This window comes from Solea senegalensis, linkage group LG11 (assembly GCF_019176455.1).
Source record: "Solea senegalensis isolate Sse05_10M linkage group LG11, IFAPA_SoseM_1, whole genome shotgun sequence".
NCBI lineage: Eukaryota > Metazoa > Chordata > Actinopteri > Pleuronectiformes > Soleidae > Solea > Solea senegalensis.
In genome coordinates this window covers 26724407-26750074 of record NC_058031.1, presented here as the reverse complement: position 1 = coordinate 26750074, position 25668 = coordinate 26724407, and the positions used below count along the sequence as shown (strand labels likewise).

General features: G+C 43.8%; 1 protein-coding gene across 1 annotated transcript in view; it reads left to right on the top strand.

The window, feature by feature from the left end:
- Positions 1-132: 132 nt before the first annotated feature.
- samd10b (sterile alpha motif domain containing 10b) overlaps positions 133-25668 on the top strand; it is a 45052-nt gene continuing 19516 nt past the window's right edge. The window contains exons 1-2 of the mRNA XM_044039328.1: positions 133-387; positions 21822-22006. Of these exons, the coding sequence (XP_043895263.1) occupies positions 375-387; positions 21822-22006 (198 nt within the window). The 5' untranslated portion in view covers positions 133-374. The remainder of the gene's footprint in view (positions 388-21821; positions 22007-25668) is intronic.

Sequence of the window (25668 nt, the reverse complement as noted above, 5' to 3'; positions counted from 1 at the left end):
TTTTGTCTCGCGGTGGTCAGGTACAGAAAAGAGGGCGGAGTTTCAGGAGGATCCGCTGCTTTAAATCAGACTGACGTCATCGCGGACAACAAATGTCCATGAATCGACAGCGAGAGAGAGAGTGGTCCAGCTTTCCCTTCGTCTGTGTGTGTGTGTGTTTGTGTGTGTGTGTGTGAGTGAGACAGACCCACTTCTCGCTGCCTCCATGCACACATAGCAGGTTAGAGAGGGCAGGAAGTGCTCTTCATCCTCACTGTCCTCACTCTTCATCCTCACTGTCCTCACTCTTCAGCCTCACGCGTGGTTCGTTTCATCCGTCTGAGGAATGACACAGTCCCGCTGACACCACGGAGAGATCCACGCTGAGACCGAGCATGGCTGTGGACGGTAAGACGAGCGCAGCTCCTCTCACTCAGCACGCGCGCACACACACACACACACGAGAGATAAAGACCATTAACACATCTAGTTATCGATAATTACAAATACCTGATCAGTCATTGATTATGACTGAATTTGACTCGACTTGAGTGAAAGTTGCACAAAGCTGTCAGTTGTGTTTTTTAACTTGGGGCACACTGTGGCCAAGAGGGAATGAATGAGGGCTTGTACCTGGAGGGTTGCTGATTCAAGTCCCGCAAGGGTTCTCAGGCTGAGGTGCCCCTGAGCAAGGCACCTAATAAGTGCTGCCAACTGCTTGTGTGCTAAATTGGTTTATAACATGTTATGACTTCTTTATGAAAAGTAAACAAACAATTTGTTTACCAGAGAAAGAAGGTGCACATTTTTCAAAATGTAAAAGTGTTTTATGTGATTTGAAAAAAAAGTCCAGGGGAAGAATCCTGATTTATTTTGGATCTTTGATTGATTTAAGAATGAGAGCCAGAGCCAGATTTATAGAAAGCTTTATTATGTATTGTTTACGGGCTAGTAATTAAAGATATATTTTAGATGATATATTATTATATACACAGTGTCTATATAGTCATCCCTGTGGTCATGCACTCAATAGCACACACTCGTGGTGTCTAATCAAAAATGTTCTTTGAAGGAAATAATATTGTGGTAATATTGTCAGTGATTCATCAAACCTTGAAGGAAACGATGTTGTGGAACTTGTTATTGATTTTTTGAAGGTTCTCTGTACCTCTGCTAAATTCATGATAGCATTAGCATTAGCAGGACTTGACTGGACTCGACTCTACCCCGTTTGTTCACCTTTTACTTATTAGTGCTAGTACCTGTTACCTGAGACATTCCCAAATTGTGACGTCAACAGACTCCCGACCACTGATTGGTCGGGAGTGATGAGCGCGACGTCAGTTGCTCAGAGGTTTCCCCAGCCCTTGACGTATCTGGATTATAACTGGCAACCCTCCACTTGCAAGCCAAGTTCCCTTTCCACAAGGCCATATGCTGCTTGTGTGAGTATAAACTTAAAAATATAAGCTGCAGGGTCTGTTCAAAGCGTAAGTGAACTAAGCAGCTGCTTGGGGCCCCCTGATCACCAGATGGCTCCCAATAACGTGTGGGGGAAAAACATATCATATTAAAGAAATCTAGATATATTTAGATACCAAACAATGTTGATCATAAGTCATTGTTGTTAAAAAATAAATTAAAAATATCTGTTCCCAGGTTTAAAAATCAAAAACCATTAAAACACGTATGTACTTCAAATAAAATGTCTGCTGTTGGTTTATTTATTTTTGTAAATGCAAGTTGGGTGTCACCACAGTGATGCTAATTAATACTAGGCCACGTCTATAGATAAAGAATCTTTGATGAATGCAGTTTTTAGTGTAACATTTGAATCAGTAATAATCAATCACACGTTAGTCCGAGGTGGTGGGGCCCCCAAATCAAATATTTCTTCAGGTCCCATTAAAGCTTGGGCCGGCACTGTGTATTTTGAATTTGACTTCACACATGAAGAAGAATGACTACACCCACTTAAACCTAATGCAACCAAGAAAGAGTGTTTACATCCTCTCTGTCGTGAGGAGGAGGTTCTAACAGTTCCCTTTGTGTTGACACATAACAACAACATTCACACTCACGTTCACACCTATGGGCAGTTTGGAGTCACCAGCTGTTGTAAGTGACCCGTCTTTGGACTTTGGGGAGAAAACCATGTGATGGTGCTAATCCTGGCACCTCTGCGATGCCCCCGACTCTTCATTTGTGGATTGTTTTTGTTTTTTTTCTGCGTTTGGCTTGTTGTTCTCTGCAGGCAGAATTAAGTGAAGGCTAATCGGAGCGTCTCTCTGCTCAAGGGCAGTAATGTGTGTGAGCGTCAGTGCCAAACGTGTTTCCGTCTGTCCTCTGTCAGCGTGGCTGCAGGTCGGACACTCAGTCAGATTTGCGTGAATATGTAGTGACACATTGGGAAATCTATAATGAATCCATTGTTTACATAAGCATCATTAATTTAGCCCGGGCCCTGGGCCCTGGGCCCCGACACTACCCTGACAGTGTGCTGTCCCACTTTAAGTTTAATGCAGAGGCTCTAGAATTGTAAGAAGGCGCACACAGACCTTGATTTAGCACCAATGAGCCCTAAGATTCCCCTTTTTCTTTCTTTTGACGCTGAAACGAGTCAAATTGGGATTAAATATTAAATCTTAGCCACAAAACCTCCCCTGCACCCCCACAAAGATACAAGGATAATAGCTCGGCTGATTGGTCGTTGTTTGCTCTGAATTCCATTTGTCAGGAGGTGGCACTTTCATTGTTAGGTGTGCTGCCATGACACTATCATTTCCAAGGAATGATATACATTTAAATGATATAATAGACGTTTCTATGAGAAGTGCATCTTTGTCCCGTCATCCAGCTGCATTGTCATATCACTGATCACTGAAGCAACATAAATAATAACAAAAAGTACACTGATGGACCATTGAGCAGGTGCAGAGGAGGAAGCTATTGAGAGCAGCACGGCTTATCCTCCATTCACATCAGGGATAAGCATTATGGATGAGTGTGTGTGTGCTTTTCTGTGGGTCTACTCTGAGAGGCAGGACTGGCTGAACATGACACACACACACACACACACACACACACACACACACAACTCAACCTGACAGAACCACGTGGGTCCAGCACCAGGTCTGTCTGAGCATAGAAGCGGTGATGATGTGGATCACCTGCAGTTTCAAATGAAAACAACTTTCAGACAACTGTTACCTGCTGCGCTGGGTGTTTTCCTCTCCTCCTGTCTCAGGTGTTTTCCATCATGGCTGACGATGTGATCCGTGTTAGCCTTTGCTCACTTTGTCTGCTTCACATTTGAATTTGGTGATGGGCGCTGGGTGAATGTTCCGAGTTTCCATCCTGTGAAGCACTTTTGTCCCATTGAGATTTATTCTCATGAAGTGAAACAGAAAATGAACAAGTCCTGAAGTACATGTGGGTCGACCTGCGTCTGTGTTATCAAACATCTCTGTTTCTGTCCATATTCTGGGGATCAGCTGAGGTTTAACTGATCCAGCAGCAGGTTCAGATGTAAGGAACAGATCCGATATCTATCTCTATCTATTTTCTTCACTTCCGCGTACATGGGAGCAGTTATGGTTCCTCTCCTCAGGTCACACGCTGTGTGTGCTCAGTCATCTATGAAATCACTGCTGTTAAACCACTGGATTTCAAACTGTTCCCGTGCCTGTGCTGAGCTCTGTGGTGCCGTCCACACGGAACATGTATACGTTTTCGTTCCGTCCACACGGAGACGGCGTTTTAGGACCTGAAACGGGAGCGGAGTGGGAACGTCTCACAGCGCTGACCACGTGTGATACTTTAGGAAAAACCACGGCGTCATATTTCCAGCGCTCTCTTGTGCTGCCGTTCATTATCTTGACTGTTTGGCGGTTTTACCTTTAAAAACTAATGTCAATGAAACGTAAGTCAGCGTGAGAAGACACGAGATATCACTAGAACATGTCTCACAGGTTACAATGGTGGAGTGACTGTTCCACACACAGCGTGTCTGACTCTCCGCTCGTAGTCAGTACAGTTACATGTGTCACATGTGTGTCACTGTAACACACACACAACTGGACCCAGATGCAGGACGGTGGTCAGTAAAAGTCTTTATTAACAAACACAAAGCAGGCAGACCGGAACGAGGCGGATCAGGTGAGCAGAGTTCAGCCGAGGCCCAGAAACACTCACGTGCAAATGAATCCACTGGACAATCCGCAAAACCACAAGACGGAGAGGAGAGCTCAAAAACAGGACAGACGAGGGGGTGTGGTCAAATACACAGAGGGGCGGAGGGACGGGACGAACAGCTGCAGCGAGACACACGTGAAACAGGTTGGGATAATCAAGGAGGGGAAATAAAGGGGAAGAAAACTTCACAATAAGAGTGGGACTTTCACAATAAAATAAGATGGACAACAGAGCATGACAGAGACATTCTTTCCCCTGCTGTCTCTGTTTCTGTTATTATAGCTAATGTTTGCATTAGTCTTCTCTGTGTTTTGCTGTAGCGTCATATGTTCTTCAGCGTTCGTTTACGTCTGGGCGTGGCTTAAGTGTGTGTGTTGATGTTTGCTTCTGTGTGGGAGACTGAAGTGTTAGTGTTGTTGTTTTTTGTGGTGTGTGTTGTGTTGCTTGCTGGAGACACATGTGGTGTCGGGGTTTGAAGTGTGTGTTTGGCTTCTGTTGTAGAAGTAATGGCATGAAAGTGTTCCAGTGAAATGGTGGGGGTTTTATAACAGAGTGTGTGTGTGTGTGTGTGTTTTTGTTGCCTCTTTAGGAGCTTTCCTGGTATAAAAGCTGACGTGTCATGATCAGGGGTCATTAGGGAGACTAAAGCCTGGTCCTAATGAGGCAGAACCTTATTTATGAGCTCCTTAGGGTTAGAGGTAAATGTGCTCAAGGTTAGTTTGATGCATACATATGATTGTGTGTGTGTTGCATGTGAGCTCTTAACCTCTTCACCTCGTCCATCATCATCATCCCCTGCTTCCTCACAGCAGACATCGTGTCACTCGTGCGTGGAGAATCCTTCTGAACACTGCCCTGCCCCCACCCCCCACACACACACACACACACACACACACACACACATCGCCTCAGCCTGTGTCTCAGGTTCACACAGTTGCATTTAATCAGAGGGGATTCTTTGTTCTTTCATATTTGCGACACGTGTAGAAACAGAAGTTTGGTGACTGTCGACTGCTTCTCTCTTTCAGCTCTGCTGGCGTTCAGTGTGTGGAACTGCTATAAGCTGTGTTATTGGGCATTCAGTGGTGGGGGGAGGGGACACAACAGACCACTAACCATAACAGAAACACAGTTTGAAGAGGATTTTTGTGAATATATTGTCTGTAACATTTCACGTAGGGATGGGAATCGAGAACCGGTTCCAACTGACCGATTCCATCAGAAATGTACGCCTCCAACGTTAACGGTTGTTCTTAACGATTCTCTCATATCACTGCACAGCGTCATGGAGAGGAGAAAGAAACACTTGTAATCAGTGCAATGCGTTAATATCGTGTAAGGGTGCAAATACATCTGTCAACCCAGCAAGGCATTATTACCAAGAATGTCATGTGTTTGACGTTTCTGGTCAAAGCTCCACTGCGACCTCCGTTGACTAACTGTTAAACTTTCCTACTCGGCTCCCCGACCGTCGTTAGAGAGCGTAGGGGAGGACACTCTGTTGCTCTGAAGAAGTATCACTTCACCTCAGGTTCAATTACCCAATTAACTCCTCACAGCAGGTAAACACCTCCTGATTCTTTATCTTGAGTGTTTATTGTAACACTCAACCCGAACACTTCATCCAGTACAGTTATAAGCTTGTTGTCGGCTAATACATCTCGTTCTTCTCTCTCTGTAAATCAAAAAAACACTTAAAGGGATACACTCTTAACTCTCAGCTGCTCTCATAACATAACGTTCATATTAAATATCCTGCATAAGCACACTGTCGCCCTGCATACACAGTTTTTATTAAGAAAGCCAAGCTACATGAATTTTAGATGATGAGATGATTTGATTACATAAGCATTGCTGATTACAGCTTACAGTAGCGTTATTTTCATTTAAAAAAATGTTATACAGGCATACATGCCTATTGATCTAAAGTGGATGTAGTTATGTTTCATTTACATTGTTTATCCCTTTTTAGAAAATGAGCGTTAAGCTGTAATTTAGCATGAAGCATTTAGCAAGTATTACATTTCTATTCCTGTTTTTTATTTATTGTATCAGTTTCAATTATTTAGACTATATTTTCTTTCTACACCAAATCTTGTCATGTTGTTGTTCAGTATGTTCAGTCTTGTGTCATTTTGGGAACAAAATAAAATGGTTGATTTGGTGCAGAAGACTGTGTAGAAGTCCATTTTTCCATTAGATTAACTATTCAGGAATCGATAAGAGAATTGATAAGGAATTGGATTGATAGGCAGAATCGACAACGGCATTGATATTGATATAAACCTATCATTTCCCATCCCTAATTTCACGTAGGAATTTAGAATAAACGTTGACTCAGACTTCCTTTGTGTGTCATGTCTATTTTTACTAATGAAGAAAAATGAATTGATGGCATAAGAACGACACTAGGGTTTAATCTAAGGAAAGGAGATTCCCAGGAAAATCCATTTAGGACCATTTCCTGATTCCCCGAAATGTAATCATGGAAAATGGGGAAAGAAAAGGTTTTAACTGCATCACAGTTTGGGAACTGAGAACGAAATGTTGTATTGTGTTGTAAGTGATTTCCTGGAGATCAGTGAATGCATCGTGATTGTCAGTGGTCTTAGAGGCCTGCCAAACATCACAAGGTCTGTGATTGGCAGGAAATCAAGAGAGAAAGTCCTTGTGTTTACGTATTAAAGGGTGACACATCCTTTAATATTTCCTTTAGCTTTGATTACCCATCATTCACTGTGGCATTGTTTCGATGAACTTCTGCAATGTCACAAGATTTATTTCCGTCCAGTGTTGCATTCAAGTGAGTCGGACTCCAGCACATCCCAAAGACTCTCAATGGGGTTAAGATCTGGACTCTGTGGTGAGCTGTTGGTCAGCTTGGAATATGGCCGTGCCATCAGGGAAGAAAAAAATCCATTGATGGAATAATAATCTGGTCATTCAGTATATTCAGGTGGTCAGCTGACCTCTGGACCTAAACCGGACCAGCTGCCAAGACTACCAACAATAAACGGCCACTGTAAAAAGGTGGCCACGGTATTTTGGGCCTGCAGCATAGTTTGGGAGCTAGGTGCTAACAGCTATGGATTAGACCACGTGCCTTGGGTTTTATCCACTTAAGCAACATTCTTTGAGTCTAAAATATGGACATAAGAAGGTTTTTCATGTCATTCTCAACTTCTGAAAGGACAGGAGCATCTGCTACTGCTGGTGGACTCATTGGTAGTATCAGCACCAGCCATGATCCGGCTCTTATGTTGTGTTGTATTATTGTTGTGGTTCTCTCAGATCAACACATTGATTTGACCTCTGACCCACTGGGATGAACAGAAGAAGATTCAGAGGATCAATACTTTGATCCTAAAACCTCTTCACAGATGAATGAAGTGGTAAAACAAAGACGTGAAACAGCAGTGGTTTTTGCTTCTGTTCCACAGCGTCACACTTCCTGATAAGGCTTCACTGGTTTGATCCAGTTGTCCTGGCTCCGATCTCTCCCCCTCTCCTTGTGCACATGCCCGCATCCAATTTCTTCTCTTTAATTAGAGAGAGGCAGGAAGGCTGTACGGATGGGTGAGAAAGAGGGATGTACTTTATTTTGAAGGGTTGCACTAATGAGGTTTAATGTCATGCAGGGGTTGTGTCCCTCATGCACCACACTGATGTTACTGACTGACTTCATACACATTCACTCTGTTGACGTCTGTGTTTGGTAGAAAACATATTTGAATCAGTTCATATGAAGCGTTAATAGACTTCCTTAAAGGGATAGTTCAGGTTTTGTGAACTGTGCACTGAGGTACTATAGTCAACGCTAATTAGACAGCGGCGTTGATTATTAAAAATCAGTGACACAGACTTTTATTTCCCTACCGTACAGAAAGTAGACCCATTTCTCCCACCGTACACACCAACGAAGAAGAATGAATGGGAACCATCAGTTATCTCAGGTGGGGTTTGAACTGTAAACGTGTTTCTAACATTTACTCAGCGTTTGTCACTGTAAGGGTCCGTCCACACGGAGACGGACGAGTGGGAAAATCTCAAAACGCCAGCCTCACGTTTCCATAGCGACAGCGAATACACTGCCTTAGGAAAACGACGACGTCATATTCCTGGTCATTCATCGTCTTGTGTTTGGTGATTGTTTGGCAGTTTTTAACTTTTGTCAATGAAAAGTAACTAAAGTCAGTGTGAGAAGACAGTCCTGTCTTCAGAGACTTTACACAAGACTTACTGTGTTGTACAGAAAGAACAGACCAACACATGTCACTGGTGATTATGTGAGCTAACGTGGAGTGATTTGTTTGTGTTAATAACTTCACATCTTATGAATAAACAGAAATAATCGTGACTAACTATCGAATGATTAGTCAACAAAAAGAATTGTTAGTTGCAGCCGTCGTCATTGTGCACTGGAGGCACCAAGACCACCATGACCACCAAGCTTCTGGACTGTAAAGTCGGTCTGATGGTGAAATGAAGTGGCAGACATATTCTTATGATACTGAGTTTATTCAGTGAGCCTGTAGTTGGTTCTTGTGTCGTCCATCTTTTCCTTGGCCAGTTGTCTTTGAGCCTGCGGTTTTCAAGGAGAGCTGTCAACCTCACCCCCCCATTCTCCGTGCTTCCAATTAGAGTCTGCAAAACAAACAGTCTAATGAAGTGCAGCCTTGTGTGATGGGCTTGGACATTCTCACTCTTTGTTAATTAGCTGCCCTGCTCCTCCTTCCAAGTTCTAGGGGTCAGTGGAGCCCATGGTACAGCACACCCATTAAACCTAATGGCTAATGGCTGCAGATTCACCCTAACAAGGTATTCATCCTTGCACATTCAGCAACACAAGTCACGTTCATCCACTTACCAAAGCAATTACACTGCCACTCGCAACCATGTAGCATCGTCTGTGACAGGGATTTTCTCTGCCTTTGAAATGACTGGACTTGTTTGTGTATGGACTTAAACCATTCAGTTAAGTGTGTATTTGTGGCTTTGAAGGTGAATATGTTTCAGACTCCTATCATTGGTCACATGTCTTCCAGAAATAGAAATCAATTTTGTGTTGTGTCCTCTCCTCTTATCAGCCCTCGAGCTGCTCCTCCTCTTCCTGCTCCGACCTATACATCACATTATTTTATGAAGGAAATCATTCACCAGCCTCACATTATGTTTCATTCCCACTCTCCTCCAGCTCTGTGGCCTGGTGCGCCATGTGATGTATATTCACATGGCGCTGTCACAGTGGGACTCCACTCAATTTACTGTGTCAATAGGCAGCCAACTGTCAGCTCCACTGCTGATGCTGTTTAAGTGCAGGTCAGCTCTGTGTCACTCTTCAAAGCAAACGTCTGAGAGTCTAGAAAACAAGTGACATTTTTATCACCTGTAAATTCATCAGATCCAGGTCCAGTCCCTGTGGAACCTCACGCCTTGTTCCTTTTAACTGAACTAAAAGGGCTAATGGTTCAGTTGTTGCTCTATGAAATGGCTTCAACTAGCAGATGCGGCAGGTTTCGTTTTCAACATGCTGTCGTCCAAAACAAACACACACCAACACACACACACACACACACGTTAGCTGTTCACTGTAGGGCTGCAACAATTAATTGATGAATCAATTATTAATCAATTACTAAATTAATCTACTTTGGTTATCGATTTATCAAATTAAATAATTAAAACAACCTTTTTGATTTGCAGCTTCTTAAATGTGAATATTTTCTGGTTTCTTTGCTCCATAGAACAAATAAATCATTAAACTCAATCATTTTGGTTGATTCATCTACAGATTAATCAATTATGAAGATGATTGTGAGGTGCAGGTCCCTGTTTTGTTGTGGTTAGCTTAGCTATACAAAATGCTAACCATGTTAGCATTACGAGGGTAAGATGAGTGTGCTTGAGCTAGTTAGCCTTTAAACTTCACTCATACCTCTGTTCCTCAGTGGGGCTCAGAGGCAGGGAGAAGTTTAAAAGACGACAAAAATGACACATAGACATTCAACAATGATACACCTTTATTTATTTGTTACAGTTATTTGTAATTTGCACTGAGTGACAAAGCACAGTTGTGTTTTGTTGGCGTGTCCAGAAATGCTCTTCTTATTTTGCCAGTTTATGTTCTCAGATCTTAGTTGTCAGTTTTTATAAGGGAAAAAAGGCGGGGTCTATCACAGGGCCACAGACAGAACGTGTCCAGTTGTCCACCGTGTGTCCAAATAAAAGGATTCTTTAGATTGTTTATTTCATACAGTGAGATTGAGACATGAAGAGAATCTCAACAAATAACAAATACAGTGTTCCAGGGACAAATTGCAGACTGTAGCTTTACTCTGCCCAAGAAATAACCTCCTTTTTCCTCACATCGTCGCTGCTTTCTGTCTCTCAGCTCAGCTTCCTCTCGTCTCTCTGGACTTACAGTAAAACAATCCCCAGTGATACAAATCCCATTCCTCTGCATGCTCACTGACCGTGAGAGATTTCCACCTCCAAATCTTTTCTTCCTTCACACACACACACGCACACACACACACACACACACACACACACATGTTAAACCCACAGGGATGCTCTATGAAAGCCACAGAAAACACATATTCCAAAGATTCTTATTAGTGTATGTTTTAGAGCAGTTTGAAGTGACGTGCATGCATACAGTGCATATACAGTATCTGCTTTTCAACCCTTTCTGTTGTTTTTTTATTGTCACTGCTGAGAAAGCTCGTGCAGCCACACCACCTCATGTGCCCTGATGTAACCACAGAGACTTTGCCTGTGATGCAGAGCCGCTCTCCTAAACAACATCTATCAATTTTGCTTCCTTTACCTGGAATGGAATGAAACCTGTCTGCACTCTTTGTGTTCAGTAGTGTTTGTGTAGGTGTTTCCTTTTAACCCTTTGGTGAAATCCATAGATTAGAAGGGATTTGTCTTGTGAGAGTCGTGGAGAGAGGCAGTGAGGTGTTGTTTACTGTATGTGCTGCATTGTTGAATGGAGAGAATGAAACACAATAAACAGCCACCATGTAATCCCAAATACAACAGCATTTCCTTCTCATTCCATCTCAGCTAGTGTTATCTGTTGTGTTGCTTTTCATTAAATGTCTGGATGTATTTAGCACTTTTCTAGTCTTGATGACCACGACAGTCTGCCATTCACCTATTTATATACATTAAGCAACATGGGGTTAAGTGTCCTGCCCAAGGACACATTGGCACGTACAACTGCTCATAGCAGAGTTATGGAACTCTGCCCCAGATGTACCTGCTATACTGAGCTGAGACTGCTGCCATTGACTGCTATAGACGTCAATTCGGCCACTGCGTTGGAAATGGCTGGCAGTCAATGAGTACCTATATATATATGTATATATATATAAACATTTAACTTAACACAAAACTTACTTGACTGTAGTTAGTCCTTGAGTTCAAATGTCATGTGACAGTGCATGTAGGGGGCGTGGCCTCAATAGCCCTGCAGTGTGCTTTGTGTCCGTGATTGAGGAATAGCATTGATATTAAACTGCGTTTGCATCAAATCTGATTGTTTTAGCCAAGATTACGCTACAATATATCAATTAGATTTCAATTTTGAACATTTCCAGTTTATTCCCATAAATTCCCATGGAAAGTTTCCAATTTTGAAGACGGTTTGCCGCTCTTTTGGCAACAGTGTTTGTGTCAAGTGTGACACACTGACGATCTCTTCTGTGTCATGTTGTTTTCCACATGTTGGTCGGAGAAAACAACATGAAAGTGAGCAGCAGGAGAGCACGGCAACGTTAGCATCAGTCATCACACACCTCAGCATCTGTCTGCCTGCAGAGCTTGCAGGCAGACAGATGCTGGCGGTCTTCCTCCTTCATATGCAACGTTCAGTTTGTCAGCAGAGCATCAGACACAGCTGCAAATAAATAAAGAGTAAATCAAAACCAGCAACAACATTTGAGCTGAGTCATGTCGTGAGCGGCTTATTCCTTCTTTATTGTGATCTTGCCAATGTGTTGTTTCAACAACAGTATTGGTGGATTTCTCCCTTCCATAGTCTCTAATCATTCCTGCTGATTAGAATTCTACAGACGAACTTTCCTTTGGATTCTTTGTCACACTTTCTTTCTCTTTTGTTGACTTCTCTGCTTCTGTGGAGCATGAACTTGCCTGAACTGTAAGCCTTTGTCTTCCTATTTTCATTTCTCCTCAGCTTCTCTCACGCACTCATGCTGGTCACTTTGTGTGGAAGCTCTCACTGCTGCCCTTTATTTATTTACTTGACGGTTTTTAAAGCCCTCGGTGCTCAATAGCCTTTGTGTGTGTGGACGTTGGTGCCATTGACTGGTTGTTACTGTTGACACGCTGCATGTCTTTCTTCTCTGATATGCCACAGTGCTTTATGAGCGCTGACTTACATGTGCAGACAAAGTGATAGTGAAGGCTGGAGGACGCTCAATAAAGTATCGAGCGCTGAGGCCCGCCCACGTCCCACAGCACGAGTGAACCGCATCGATTTACAGACAACATGTGACAATTACGATGAACTACAGTCCCTACACTGTCGCCTCCCTCCGTGTGTTTACAGTTGACCCTCTGCAGATGGCAGCTTTTTGTTTTCACGTCAAAGGCAAATCAAACGCTTCTAACGTGAGATTATAAGAGATCCTGAATGTCTGTGTCCAGCAGACAGTGTGTGGCCTGTATCAGCCTGTGTGTACTCTCCATCTTTCATCTCAGTTTAGAAGCAAAATGATGAAATAGTTTGATCATTTCAGTCACTTTGCGCTTCATTTTCACACCATCTGGTTCATCGTGTTTTGCTCCAAATGACTTGAATTACACAGGAATTTAGAAGATCGTGTTGTGATACTGGGATGCATGCAGACATTGTTTTTGTGTGATAACCTGCTAAATTCCCTGCTGTTAAGTCAGTGTGTGTTTATTGAGACATTTGGATATCTTTTGTATTCAAACATCTGTTAATCCACTCAGACAGCACATTCTGCCCGTCACAGCAGCAGCTGTAAACAAACACTGAATATTTAAAGAGCCAGAGTCTTCCTCTAAGCAGGGAAGTGATGTTTTTTGTTTCTAGAACTTTGATTATCAGCAGATACAAGCACCAACCCCAGAGCGTGCATTCAAACAAAAGTATGACACATGTATTTTAACAGCTGTATGTTCATGTAACTCCAACTCCACCTCAACTAAATGCATAAAGACAATGATGCCAGAGATTATACAGACAATCATAACTTCAGAATCAGCAGACTGTGTGGGTAAAGAAAATAAGGAAGAACAACAGATTCTGTATGACTTATATGAGATATAAAATAGAAACATGACAACATGATGTACGAACACTTGAAGTACAGCCAGAGTTTATACAATGTTTAAACTCCACAGTAAGATCACACACACCTGTTGGTCACGCCTCTTGGAAGTGGGAGGTGACTACACTAACTTTCCAGACTCATAGTCAATCTCATTGAGATGTGGTCTGGCAGTAACCATGCTAGTAGTGCTGCCTTATGTGGGTGTAGGTACAGTGGTGGTGTAACCACAATCACCAACTATGTGTCACTGAGGTCAGTCCAAACTACAACGTTCACCCTCCAGTGTCACAAAGAACAGCTGCACTTACAGATGGAGGTTCTGTGAGGTTGTGCTGAACACGGTTAACCTTTGATATACGTCCTCATGTCATGCTCTCATCTGATGCTTCCATCCATTGTGACGTCCTAACCTGGATTACGTGGGTGGATCTGGATCAGTTTTGTGGGGGTGTGTCATCAGAGTGATCATGTGATACCTGGCCAGAGAATGTACATCCTTGAATCTCAAAGAAGAAGAAAAAAAACCCCTGTGATGGTTATGTGGTTCCATTTCAAACAGCACGATTCTCAGGCTCAGACGTGATACATTACTTTTCAAATAGAAAACATTTCATTCATTCATTCCACGTCCTTCTGAAAATGCAAGACATGCTTTGCTTGAAGTGGGCGTGGAAACGAGCCCAAAATCCCAGAAGATTCAAGGAATACTGAGTGTAACATTCCCTGCAAAGATGAAATGAAGCAGAAATGACTGACCTTGTTTCAGTGTGTTTTCATCATCATCATCATCATCATCGTCACCATTATACACATTTAGTCTTGGATAAGTTGTGTAACGACACTATGGTGGTGGCAGTGGTTCAGTGGTAGAGCGAGTCGTCTTCCAACCAAAAACTTAGGGTTTGATTCCTGGTTTCTGTAGCTTGTTGTAGCCTGTGCTGTCTGACTGTTTGTAAAAAGCTGTAAAGACCTTTAAGGGTTCATCAGGATGACAGAAATACAGACCTGTTAAATCCTCACACATTTATAATACACATCTAATAATAATAATAATAATAATAAGGTTTCTCTAAATGTGTCTTGTACTGTGGGTAGATTTCCCCAACCAACAAACAACATCCTGTTCAGGGCTGCAACAATTATGTGATTCATTGATTATTAATCGATTAATCGTCAACTATCTTAATAATTGAGTTTTTAATAATTAAATCAAGCTTCTTAAATATCTCTATTGTGAATTATGAAAACAGAAACATTTGGGTTTGTGGAATATCATCATCATCCTCATCATCATCATCAGCAGCATTTGTTAACATTCTTATGGAGCAAAGAAATACTCAAATCATGGATAGTTAATAATAGATTGTGAAAAGTTGCCGGTGTAATCCTGTGTCAGTGACATGATTATCTTCTTTGAACGGACTAACCATTAAGCGTAGCTGTCTGCCTGCTGTGGAAGCCGAGCTGGACATTTTCAACTCCTCATGCATATCACAAGGGTCATTTTAGATATTTCAAGGACATTTCTCCCCTGAGTCGCCGCTAATTTCCGACCCTGGTCTGAATCCATAATTCATCCTCTGGCCACATGGCTTCCATACGCACTCTGTGGTCCATTATCCTAAATGAAAGCAGACAGGGATTTGACAGATGTGTGGATATCACATTTGTGTATGCATGAGCATGCCGGCGTCATCATGCAGACGTACCTCCATGTGTGCCCTGATGAGCGGCGGTGTTCTGTTATCCGCTATCAGCCGGCATCGGTGCATTCCCATGACACTGATGGTTTGTGAAAGGTAAACCTTAGACCCAGCCTCAGCAGCGATGTCTCATGTCAGAGTGGATAATAGGCCGTGATGCATCATGGGAGAAATCCCTGGGGTGCTGGGGTTTTAAATGTATATTTAAAGCTGCAACCAGATTCTCACCCCCTGCTCTTTTAAATTGGTGTAATTTCAAGGCTCATTCCTGAGGTTAAGAGTGGAGCAGTGATAAATAACCCTTTACTCAGGACCAACATGTCACTGAGTCTCTGCTGGACGCGTTGTTGGAGCGTCGGCCTGTCAAATCTCCATGACGGTGTTTCACCCTCTTTGACATTACATGAAAATAAGAATTCTTTCTTGATATAGAACTGGAATAAGAGGTGGCGTTTTCATGCTAACGTCATGCCTCTGAAATACATCATGAGACCCACTCTGTGATGCCCGATGGTGGATTATCCAAACCAATTTCCTCGTGAGAGGATGAGGCAAACACACTCACTCGGTCCTTAAGTTGATGCCAAGGTTGAGCAAAGGACAAACTTCTGCAAATTGGCCCACGCGGCAAAATTGTCAGTGTCGACGACTTGAGATGCTTTTGCAGTCAAATGAGAAATGTCCAGTGATGCCTCGTTAATGTACTGTGGGATTTAGCTCGGAACGACCTCTCGGAGCGCGGCACCTAACAGCTTAATTACCTCTCCAGAAGGGAATGCCCCAGAGATTTAACATCTCTGCACAGTGGATGTGCTGCTCAGTCAAGAGAAGGTGATAGGAGGTTAACACTTGACTGGGCTGATTCATGTTGACCTACATAACCTCTGCACACACACACACACACACACACACACACACTTCATAGGACTTTAGCCACATCACCAGCACAACTAAATACTGAACCCTAACTGTAAGTGAACCTGACGGACTATATGCAGTCTCCTCCTGGAACGATGCAAAGATGTTACCAAGAGCGTCGAGTGATAATTATAGATTTAGCAGAAGCTATGCTTCAGCATACGGCTGCTGTAGAGGCTGACATTTTACATTTCTAAATTTAGGCCACGTTCAATCCCTCACGTCTGAGGGATTGAGGTTCAGGTTTGAATAACTAAGGAGATCGTAAGAAGGAAAAAAGACTGTCTCAAAGACCAGCAACAGCCCCTGCATTCTGTGCAGCCTTTATTAAAAGAGACAGTGTTTTATACAATGCAACCATGGTGATGAGGTTACATTAATGTTACTTTTACACATTGTTGTTGTGTTTTGAAAGTCCTGTGGTGGACTATCAATTGTGACATTCAGTGTTGATTCTATTGCCACCATATATTATACACCAGTGAGATATAAAATATTTTTGATGGCATATGATCACTCTGACGTCTCCTCCAGCTGAAATATCATCAGCCACTACCGATTATTGGCAAAATGCTTGATATCGGCCTCCAATTATTGGTGGAGCTAAGGTCCGTCACTAAGGTCCGTCCACATGGAAACGAGTGTAGGTGAACACATAAATACATGAATACATGAAATCTCAAACCACTCCTCTTTGGGAACGATGATGTCTTTGGTCCCACCTCTTGTCCCTACCTTCGTCAACATTATCATTGTGTTTGGAGATTGTTTGACACAACAGGTTCTTTCCTGGTTCTCCCCTGGTTCTCCCCTGGTTCTGTCCTGGTTCTCTCTTGGTTCTCCCCTGGTTCTCTCCTGGTTCTCCCCTGGTTCTCGCCTGGTTCTCTCCTGGTTCTCCCCTAGTTCTCCCCTGGTTCTCGCCTGGTTCTCCCTTGTTCTCGTCTGGTTCTCGCCTGGTTCTCCCCTTGTTCTCGCCTGGTTATCCCCTGGTTATCCCACGTTTGATACTTCACCCTTCCTTTTAGCAGTTCTCTCTCTCTCTCTCTGTCTCTCTCTCTGTCTGTCTCTCTCTCTGTCTCCTTATTGTTTTCCTCTTATGTAAATGGGATGCTCCATTATTCCCGAGCTTTTAAAGGAATCTTATCTCTCCTCCTTTCACTGGCTGTAACTCAGATGATACAAATCATGCCTTTCTCTTTTTATTCTTTCTCCGTCCATCAACCCTTCTCTTCTGTCTCTTCTCCATCGAGGAGGAGGTGATAAAAGTCACTGGCAAGGGCAGTGAGAGATAATACAACAGCGGTGAGCGATAAATAGTGCAGAGATGTGGCAACAGTCAGACAGATCAGATACAGGTCCAGACTCTCTGCTCTCACTGTGCTGATGGTAACAATGATCATCACCCCTGATGACGGTGATCCAGCACCTTTACCCCTGATGACGGTGATCCAGCACCTTTACTGATGACGGTGATCCAGCACCTTTACTGATGATGACGGTGATCCAGCACCTTTACACCTGATGACAGTGATCCAGCACCTTTACCCTGATGACGGTGATCCAGCACCTTTACCCCTGATGACGGTGATCCAGCACCTTTACACCTGATGACTGTGATCCAGCACCTTTACCCGGTGATCCAGCACCTTTACTGATGACAGTGATCCAGCACCTTTACCCCTGATGACGGTGATCCAGCACCTTTACACCTGATGACTGTGATCCAGCACCTTTACCCCTGATGACAGTGATCCAGCACCTTTACACCTGATGACAGTGATCCAGCACCTTTACACCTGATGACAGTGATCCAGCACCTTTACCCCTGATGACAGTGATCCAGCACCTTTACTGGTGACAGTGATCCAGCACCACCTGATGATGGTGATCCAGCACCTTTACCCTGATGTGATCCAGCACCTTTCAGCACCTTTACACCTGATGACAGTGATCCAGCACCTTTACACCTGATGACAGTGATCCAGCACCTTTACACCTTTACACTGATGACAGTGATCCACCTGATGACGGATCCAGCACCTTTACACCTGATGTGATCCCACCTGATGACAGTGATCCACACCTTTACACCATGACAGTGATCCACCACCTTTACACCTGATGACGGTGATCCAGCACCTTACCCCTGATGACGGTGATCCACCACCTTTACACCTGATGACAGTGATCCAGCACCTTTACACCTGATGACGACACCTGATGACAGTGATCCAGCATCTTTACACCCGATGACAGTGATCCAGCACCTTTACACCGATGACAGTGATCCAGCACCAGTTCTCTCCTGGTTCTCCCTGGTTCTCCCCTGGTTCTCCCCTGGTTCTCCCTGGTTCTCTCCCCTGGTTCTCCCTGGTTCTCCCCTGGTTCTCCCCTGGTTCTCCCTCCCCTGGTTCTCCCCTGGTTCTCCCTCTCCCTGGTTCTCCCTGGTTCTCCTGGTTCTCCTGGTTCCCCCCCTCTCCTGGTTCTCCCCTGGTTCTCGCCTGGTTCTCCCCTGGTTCTCCCCTGGTTCATTCCTTGACTGTTTGTCTCTTTCCAGGGTGATCTCCTCCCCCGTGGCCCTGTGACCGTTACAGTATGTGGAGAATAAAGTGGTAGACGATGAATGATGTGACTCAAAACAGGAAGTTGAAGAAGCTATTTCATTTCAAATTCCATGTCACATGCTACAAAGTCTGCTCATCAAAATAAGAGCCTAGAGGTGTGCTATATTGATGATATTAAAAATGAATATCCCGATACCTTTAGGGATTTTGCCGATAACGATAATTGGCGATATTTTGCAATCCTCAAACATGTGTTTGTAAAAGCATGGAAGGCCTGTTGTACCAGCTGCTCTTGTTAAAAGTATATTACATGTTAATGATAATATTGACAAAACACTTTTAAACTAATGTAAACAATACTCCAATGCATTAACATGAGAATGTAAAGTTGACAGGTGCACGTCACTGTAGAAGAAGAGCGTGCAGCGACGTGCACCTGCTTCAGTCAGTGTGTGTGGCACAGCTCCTCGCTGTCTCACCTCACTGCTCTCCCGTGTGTTTGAACAGGAAATGTGTACATTCAGCCATTTTGAACTCATACACAAAGTGTAGACTCAAAAACTTCATCCAGCCACTCTGTAATTCTAGTTCTTGGAGCAGCCAGCAGAGGCGTATGTTGCAGTGTCATTCCAAAAAGTTGTCAGTAGGAATCTATGGATATTTAATGACTCCTGAGCCATGTGCCAGAAGGTTAAGCTTACTGAGTCCATTAAAGCTGTGGGAACGGGCACTTTGTCTTCTTTTATGACTGCTGGAGAGGGGGAGGTCCATCCATGTGGCAGAGTTTCAGATTGGGAGCCATGACGCTGCTGCACTTCAATCAATTTAAAAGTGATGTGGGTAAAAAGTCTCTGAACCAGCTTGTGAAATTACGTTGTTTGGTGATCTAATAATGTGTCTCCTCGCCTCCCCCCTGAGCCTCACCCCTGAGCCTCCCCCCTGAGCTCCTTTTACCTCAGTCCTGTCAGTTTGCATGGAGCACAGAGCTCATTTACAGCATCTCTTTGTGTCTGTGTTGCCCTTGCTTTTGGGCTTCCTCCTGCCTCTTTCTGTGAGATTGGCAGCTCTGACACTTGGCTTCCCACTTTTCTTCCTCCTGTCTCCTCCTCCTTCAGTCAGACTGACAATAATTATATCAGAGTTATCCTGACGACCCCAAAGATGTGGCAGCTCGAGGGAGAAGAAGGAGGGAAACAAGAGGGAGGCTGTTGTGTAAGAAGATCCAAAGTGGTAATATATGGATGTAAGGAAGGTGAAGGCAGAGGAAGCGGTTTATGAGGGAAGGGAAGCAGAACAGGTCATGCATCACTGATTCCTGACAGCTCTTTCTTCTTTTTTTTGTCATTCCTCCATCATGGTTGTGTGAACTCTGTGTGTGCACTTGATCACACTTGTTTTCTGCACTCATCTGCAGCCGGGGGTTTCCCCTCCAGCCTCGTGCTTTCTTGTGCAACTCTAAAATAAGAACAGTTTTGTTTCAGATGTTGCCTCTAAGGTCACAAAGGAAACGCTGGACTCTTCATACACAGTTCAATAGACGCATTAACATTTGAAGTTTACGAGACGAGCACCTTAGACGAACTCTGACTTTTTCTAGGTTTTATTTTTAAACTGCATATCTTTTTTAACATATTCACTTATATTCTTTCTTATCACTAATATTTCTAATTGACGGTATTTGTCTCCTTTTAAAATCAGTTTGTTCTGTTTGAATGTCCTGTTTTTTAAAATGTACTCCTGAGAGGAGAAGAGGGAGGGACACGAAGATGAAAGAAACACATAAATATTTATGATGCAGGATTTCATTAATTATGAATAACCTAGTAATGTTCCAGAAATGCTGCATGTCTGTGGATCTTCTCGATCACAGGTGTTTTTGTCTGTATAATGGCTTTAAAATAAATGCAGTATCATTAGACTTGATAATTATGGGCGTGGCCAGGGTGGCTTTACAGAGGCCGCCATCGTATGGCACGATGTTTCCACGTGTCTTCTGTGTTGAAGCAGAACAAAGAACGCAGACACAAAAGTAAATGAGTCAAATCTTTTACCAGTCACTGTGTACACTGACACGTTTGTCAACAAATACAAAGTGGACAAAAATGTCTAATCTGAACTCAACTCTGTGAGGTTTGGAGGTCGTTTGATCAACACTGAGGAGGACACACAAGGAAAGAGGCAGAAATGATGGCGTTAAGAAGAAAGACAAGATTCGCTCCAATCTCACGTACTGAAATCTATTTTATCACTCAGCTGTTCTGTCGCTACATTTAAATAAAAATACCAACGATCAAGTGTAATGTCTGACTGTGTTCAACTTGAAACAACAAAAAGGAAAAGTGTATTTGATTTGATTGTTAAGACAAATAGAAATGTTTGATATTAAAACAATTCTGTGTGAATTCAAACCTTAGAGAATCAAAACATAGAGATCGGATGATAGAGAAGCATTTAAATAATATGATTATATTTAGTTGACTTGAAACTAGACTATGACAAAGACTTAAGAGTATTATAGTCATAAGATCAGTGTTGTAATGTACCAAAGTACAAATCCTTCCTTACTGTATTTACAGTAAGTACCAAATGCACGTATCTGTACTTTGTTATTTATATTTATTACAACTTGTACTTTTACTCCACTACATTTGTTACTTGTTACGACTAAAGACTGGAACATTTTGGTTGAAAATGGCAAGAAAAGTGCGCTCTTAAGAGTCTAAGATTTACTAAGATTCTTCTGAGGGCAGCCCAATGGGGACTTGTAACTGGAGTTGCCAGTTTGAATCCCCACCAGGTCAAGGGCTGGGTCACACCTGAGCAAGGTACCCAAACCGCGTAGTGCATTGTTAATTGGACACTCTAACCCTAACCCTAAACCAAATTGATCCCAGGCCTCGGTCCCAGACCCAGATACAAGGTTCAGGAAGAGCATCCAGCATCTAAATCTCCTGCTGTGGAGACCACTCGACAGGGAGGAGCAGGAAACCTCACTCATTGTCCATTTTGTCTCTATGATAGTGAGTTGTACAGTGTGTTTGCAAACGCCTTAAACAAAGACAACAGTGTTCATCATCCTCTGCTCTTCTCTTTGTATTCTCCTCCCTCCTCCCTCCTCCTCTCTCTCGTCTCAGCGGCGTCCAGCTTCAGTTTTTGCCGCGCCGCGCTGGAGCACACGTTGTCGGCAGAGGAGTTAAACTACCAGCTGCCGCACCGCGCCGGAGGCAGCAACCTGACCTGGCACGATGGCCGTGGCCAACAGACAGCGCACACGCGCACCGTCAAACTGCTGCAGCAGCCCGGCACAGAGGGCATCCAGGTACGAACACCTGCACACACAACTCTTCTCACTTTATATCTATAGATATACATATGAAGTCATTTCAGCTGTGACTGCTCGTGGCACTTTTACAGCATCATTTACTTCCACACGTGCAACATATAATCCCATCTGTGAAACACCAGAGAGAGGCAAAACAAAGAGAGCGGGGCAAAGGCAGTCTATTTTAAGGCCTTCTGCCTGTGTCTGACCTACAATACAACAGCACATGACACAGCAACAGACCTTTTTGGCTCCTCCTCCTCTCTCGTATTAGAGCAGCGAGCCCAGCAGAGGTCAGTTGTTCAGAGTTTGCTGCCGTGGGCATGTGAGATGTATGTACTGTACATATATGCAGCGTGAGATGATTTCAATAATTCATAAAAGACTGCCCCCTCAGCTACAGCAGCTATAAAAGGCTTAATGAAAGACGAGCGGGAAGCTGTTTCCATGTGATATCAGAGAGACTGGATAATTAAACCTCCTCCATACCATAACCACCAAGGCTTATCATTTCCTCTTTATGTATTATTCAACAAATGGGAACGCAGTCCAGCTCCCTCTGCTATGTGTGTGTGTGTGTGTGTGTGCATGTGTGTACTTGTATTTGTTACACTTACAACCCATATGTTCTGGCATAAACACTGACTTTGCACTGACTAAAACCAGGTCCTAGCGTGGCAGAACCTTGAGGAACTGGTTAAGTTTAGGACTAAGATTTCATTTGTGGTTCTGGTTCAGGCCGGGTTTAAAGAATGAAACTGTCAATGCAGTGTCCTAACAAGAATAGCTGTGTGTGTGTGTGTGTGTGTGTGAGTGTGTGAGTGTGTGTGTGTGTGTGTGTGTGGAGTGTGTGCGTGCAGGTGTGTGTGTGTATGTGAGTGTGTGTGCGTGCGTGTGTGTGTGTGTGGTGAGTGTGCATGTGTGTGTGTGTGTCAAGGCAGTGTGTGTGCATGTGTGGTGTGTGTGAGTGTGTGTGTGTGTGTGTGTGTGGGAGTGTAGTGTGCGTGTGTGGGCAGGTGCGCATGCAGGTGTGTGTGTGTGTGTGCAGGTGTGGAGTGTGTGTGTGTGTGCAGTGTGGCGTGTGCAGTGTGTGTGTGTGCAGGTGTGTGTGTGTGTGTGCTGCGTGTGTGTGTGGCGTGCGCATGCGTGAATGCGGTGTATGTGTGAGTGTGAGGTGTGTGTGGTAATGCGGCGTGTGTGTGTGTGTGCGGCAGGTGTGTGTGTGCAGGCAGGCAGTGTGGTGTGGGCAAGCAAGCAAGGCTGTGTGTGTGTGTGTGTGTGTATAAGGTGACACATGGAGAATCTTCAGTGAAGGTTTATCAAAGCTGATACAAACATATAATGCTATGCAAACTCTATACTTCATAGTGAATATGGAGTTCCACAAGGGTCAATCTCAGGTCCTATTCTTTTTTATCTATATGTTGCCACTTGGAGATGTCATCAGGAGGCGTGGCACTGATTTCTACAGCTGTGCCGATGATACACAGGTTGACCGAGTCCAAAGTCATGGTCTTTTTAAACTATGAAAAGGGCGGTCTCTGTTATCTGTGAGATCTAATGGATAAGGTGTCTGTGTGAAAGGTGTGAAAAAGAATAAAAAAACAATGTAATACTTAACTTACAAATGTAATAATAACTGCTGTTGTAAGCATGTTATGATTTTAAAAAACGCTTTAAAAGGTTCTGGTTCTGGTTCATAATAAGAATAACTTGAACTGTCTTGTAGAGATGAGATTTACAGCTCTTTGAAGGGAGCCTGGACTAAAGATCTCCACACTCAGAGTTCTGAGGACCAGTAAAGGCAGTAAGACGCTAACAGAGACAGACAGGTCACACACTCACAACCACGTTATCATCGGAGCACACACACTTCCAAAATCTTGCACATACACACTGCAAGAATCACAGAGACACAATCAAAGTCGTCTGCAAGGTTCTGCTGAGCTGTGTCAACAGAGAGTGCATGAGAGGTGTGTAAAAGACATGAAGGACAACACGTCAGAAACAGGTGGTGAGACAGAGAGGTGAGACAGCAGAGCTCACATGGAAGATGGAGGAGAGGAGGCTTCTTCTCTGTTATCTTGTGGAGAGAGGAAGTGACAGCAAGAGGAGATGCAGAGCTGAGCGGGGAAGACAGGTGTGAGCTGATGTCGTGCTTTTTAGTCACCCATTCAAATATGCCTGCACAACACGCACGCACACACTCCATGCGCACACACACACACACACACACTACTATTGCACACACACACACACACACACACACACACACACACGCACGCACACTCACACACACAGCACACACTCACACTTCACACATGCACACACACACACGCGCGACACAGACAGACACGCATTGCTGACACACACACACGCCACACAATACACGCACGCTATTGGCCACACACACGCACCAATACGACAGCATACACACACACACGCATCGCACACAGACAGACGCACGCACAGACACACACATTACGCATTGCACGCACACACATGCACGCACACAGAGACACACACACGAGCACAAACACACAGCAGACACACACACACACAGACACACACACACATAAACACAGACAAACATACGACGCACACAGACACACACACACGCACACACACACACGCATTACATTATCAAGCAAGACACACACTCACACACACACACTTCACAAACGCATTACCACGCATAGCATTACACGCACATGCATACGCACACACACACAAACACACACAAATGTTGCTCAGTGCACACAAGTCAGGAAGATGGAAGGTTGGAAAGGTTGGGATGACAGGGAGGGAGAGGGGGGAGAGTGGGGAGAGGGGGAGGCTGTGTGGCAGACAGAGGGCAGAATTTATGAGGAGCAAGGATTAAAACAAAGTAAGTGGAGGAGAACAAATAAGATGTTTGAGGGTACACACAGACTGATCGATGGAGAAGTGAGGAGTGAAAGTGAGTGAAAGAAGAGTGGCAGAAGAGTGAAAGTGAGTGAAAGTGAGTGAAAGTGAGTGAGTATCTTACAGAAGCAAGGATGTCTGTAAGAGGACGTGAAACAACACAGACTGAAATAGAAATAGAGCTGGGCAATAATTCAGTCACAGTATATCCAGATTTTCCCCTGTATCAACATAATGTTTATTCACTTTAATACATAACTGATTGATTTTTAATGTTAGATTTGTCAAACGTTTTCTTGCTTTCTGTCCATTTTAAAACAACAGTTGTGGTTTCTTCAAAAGTAAAACATCTAAAATCCTGGTTCAATTCAAGAAAACAGGTCAATTAGTTGTGAGTGTCAGAGTGTGGTGACCTGTGACCCTGTGACCCTCATGTGGAGGACACAGCAGTAGAAACTGGATGGATGGTACATGTCCCCCATGTCCCCTCGTTCCTCTCATTAGACTTCTGCTCCATATGCAGCCTCCACTCTGCTCCTGTTTGTAATGAATGAGGGAGCAGCTCCCGCCGGACAGAAATAGGTCTTCAGGGGAGGAGTGGGGGAGGAGTGGGGGAGGTAGAGTGAACAGGGAGGAAAGAGAAGCAGCTGGAGGAGAGAGAGAGAGAGAGAGAGAGAGAGAGAGGGAGGGAGAGACATGCTGATGGATGACTGGAGGAAGGTGCAAGAAAACCAAGGGAGGAAGAAGAGGGAAGG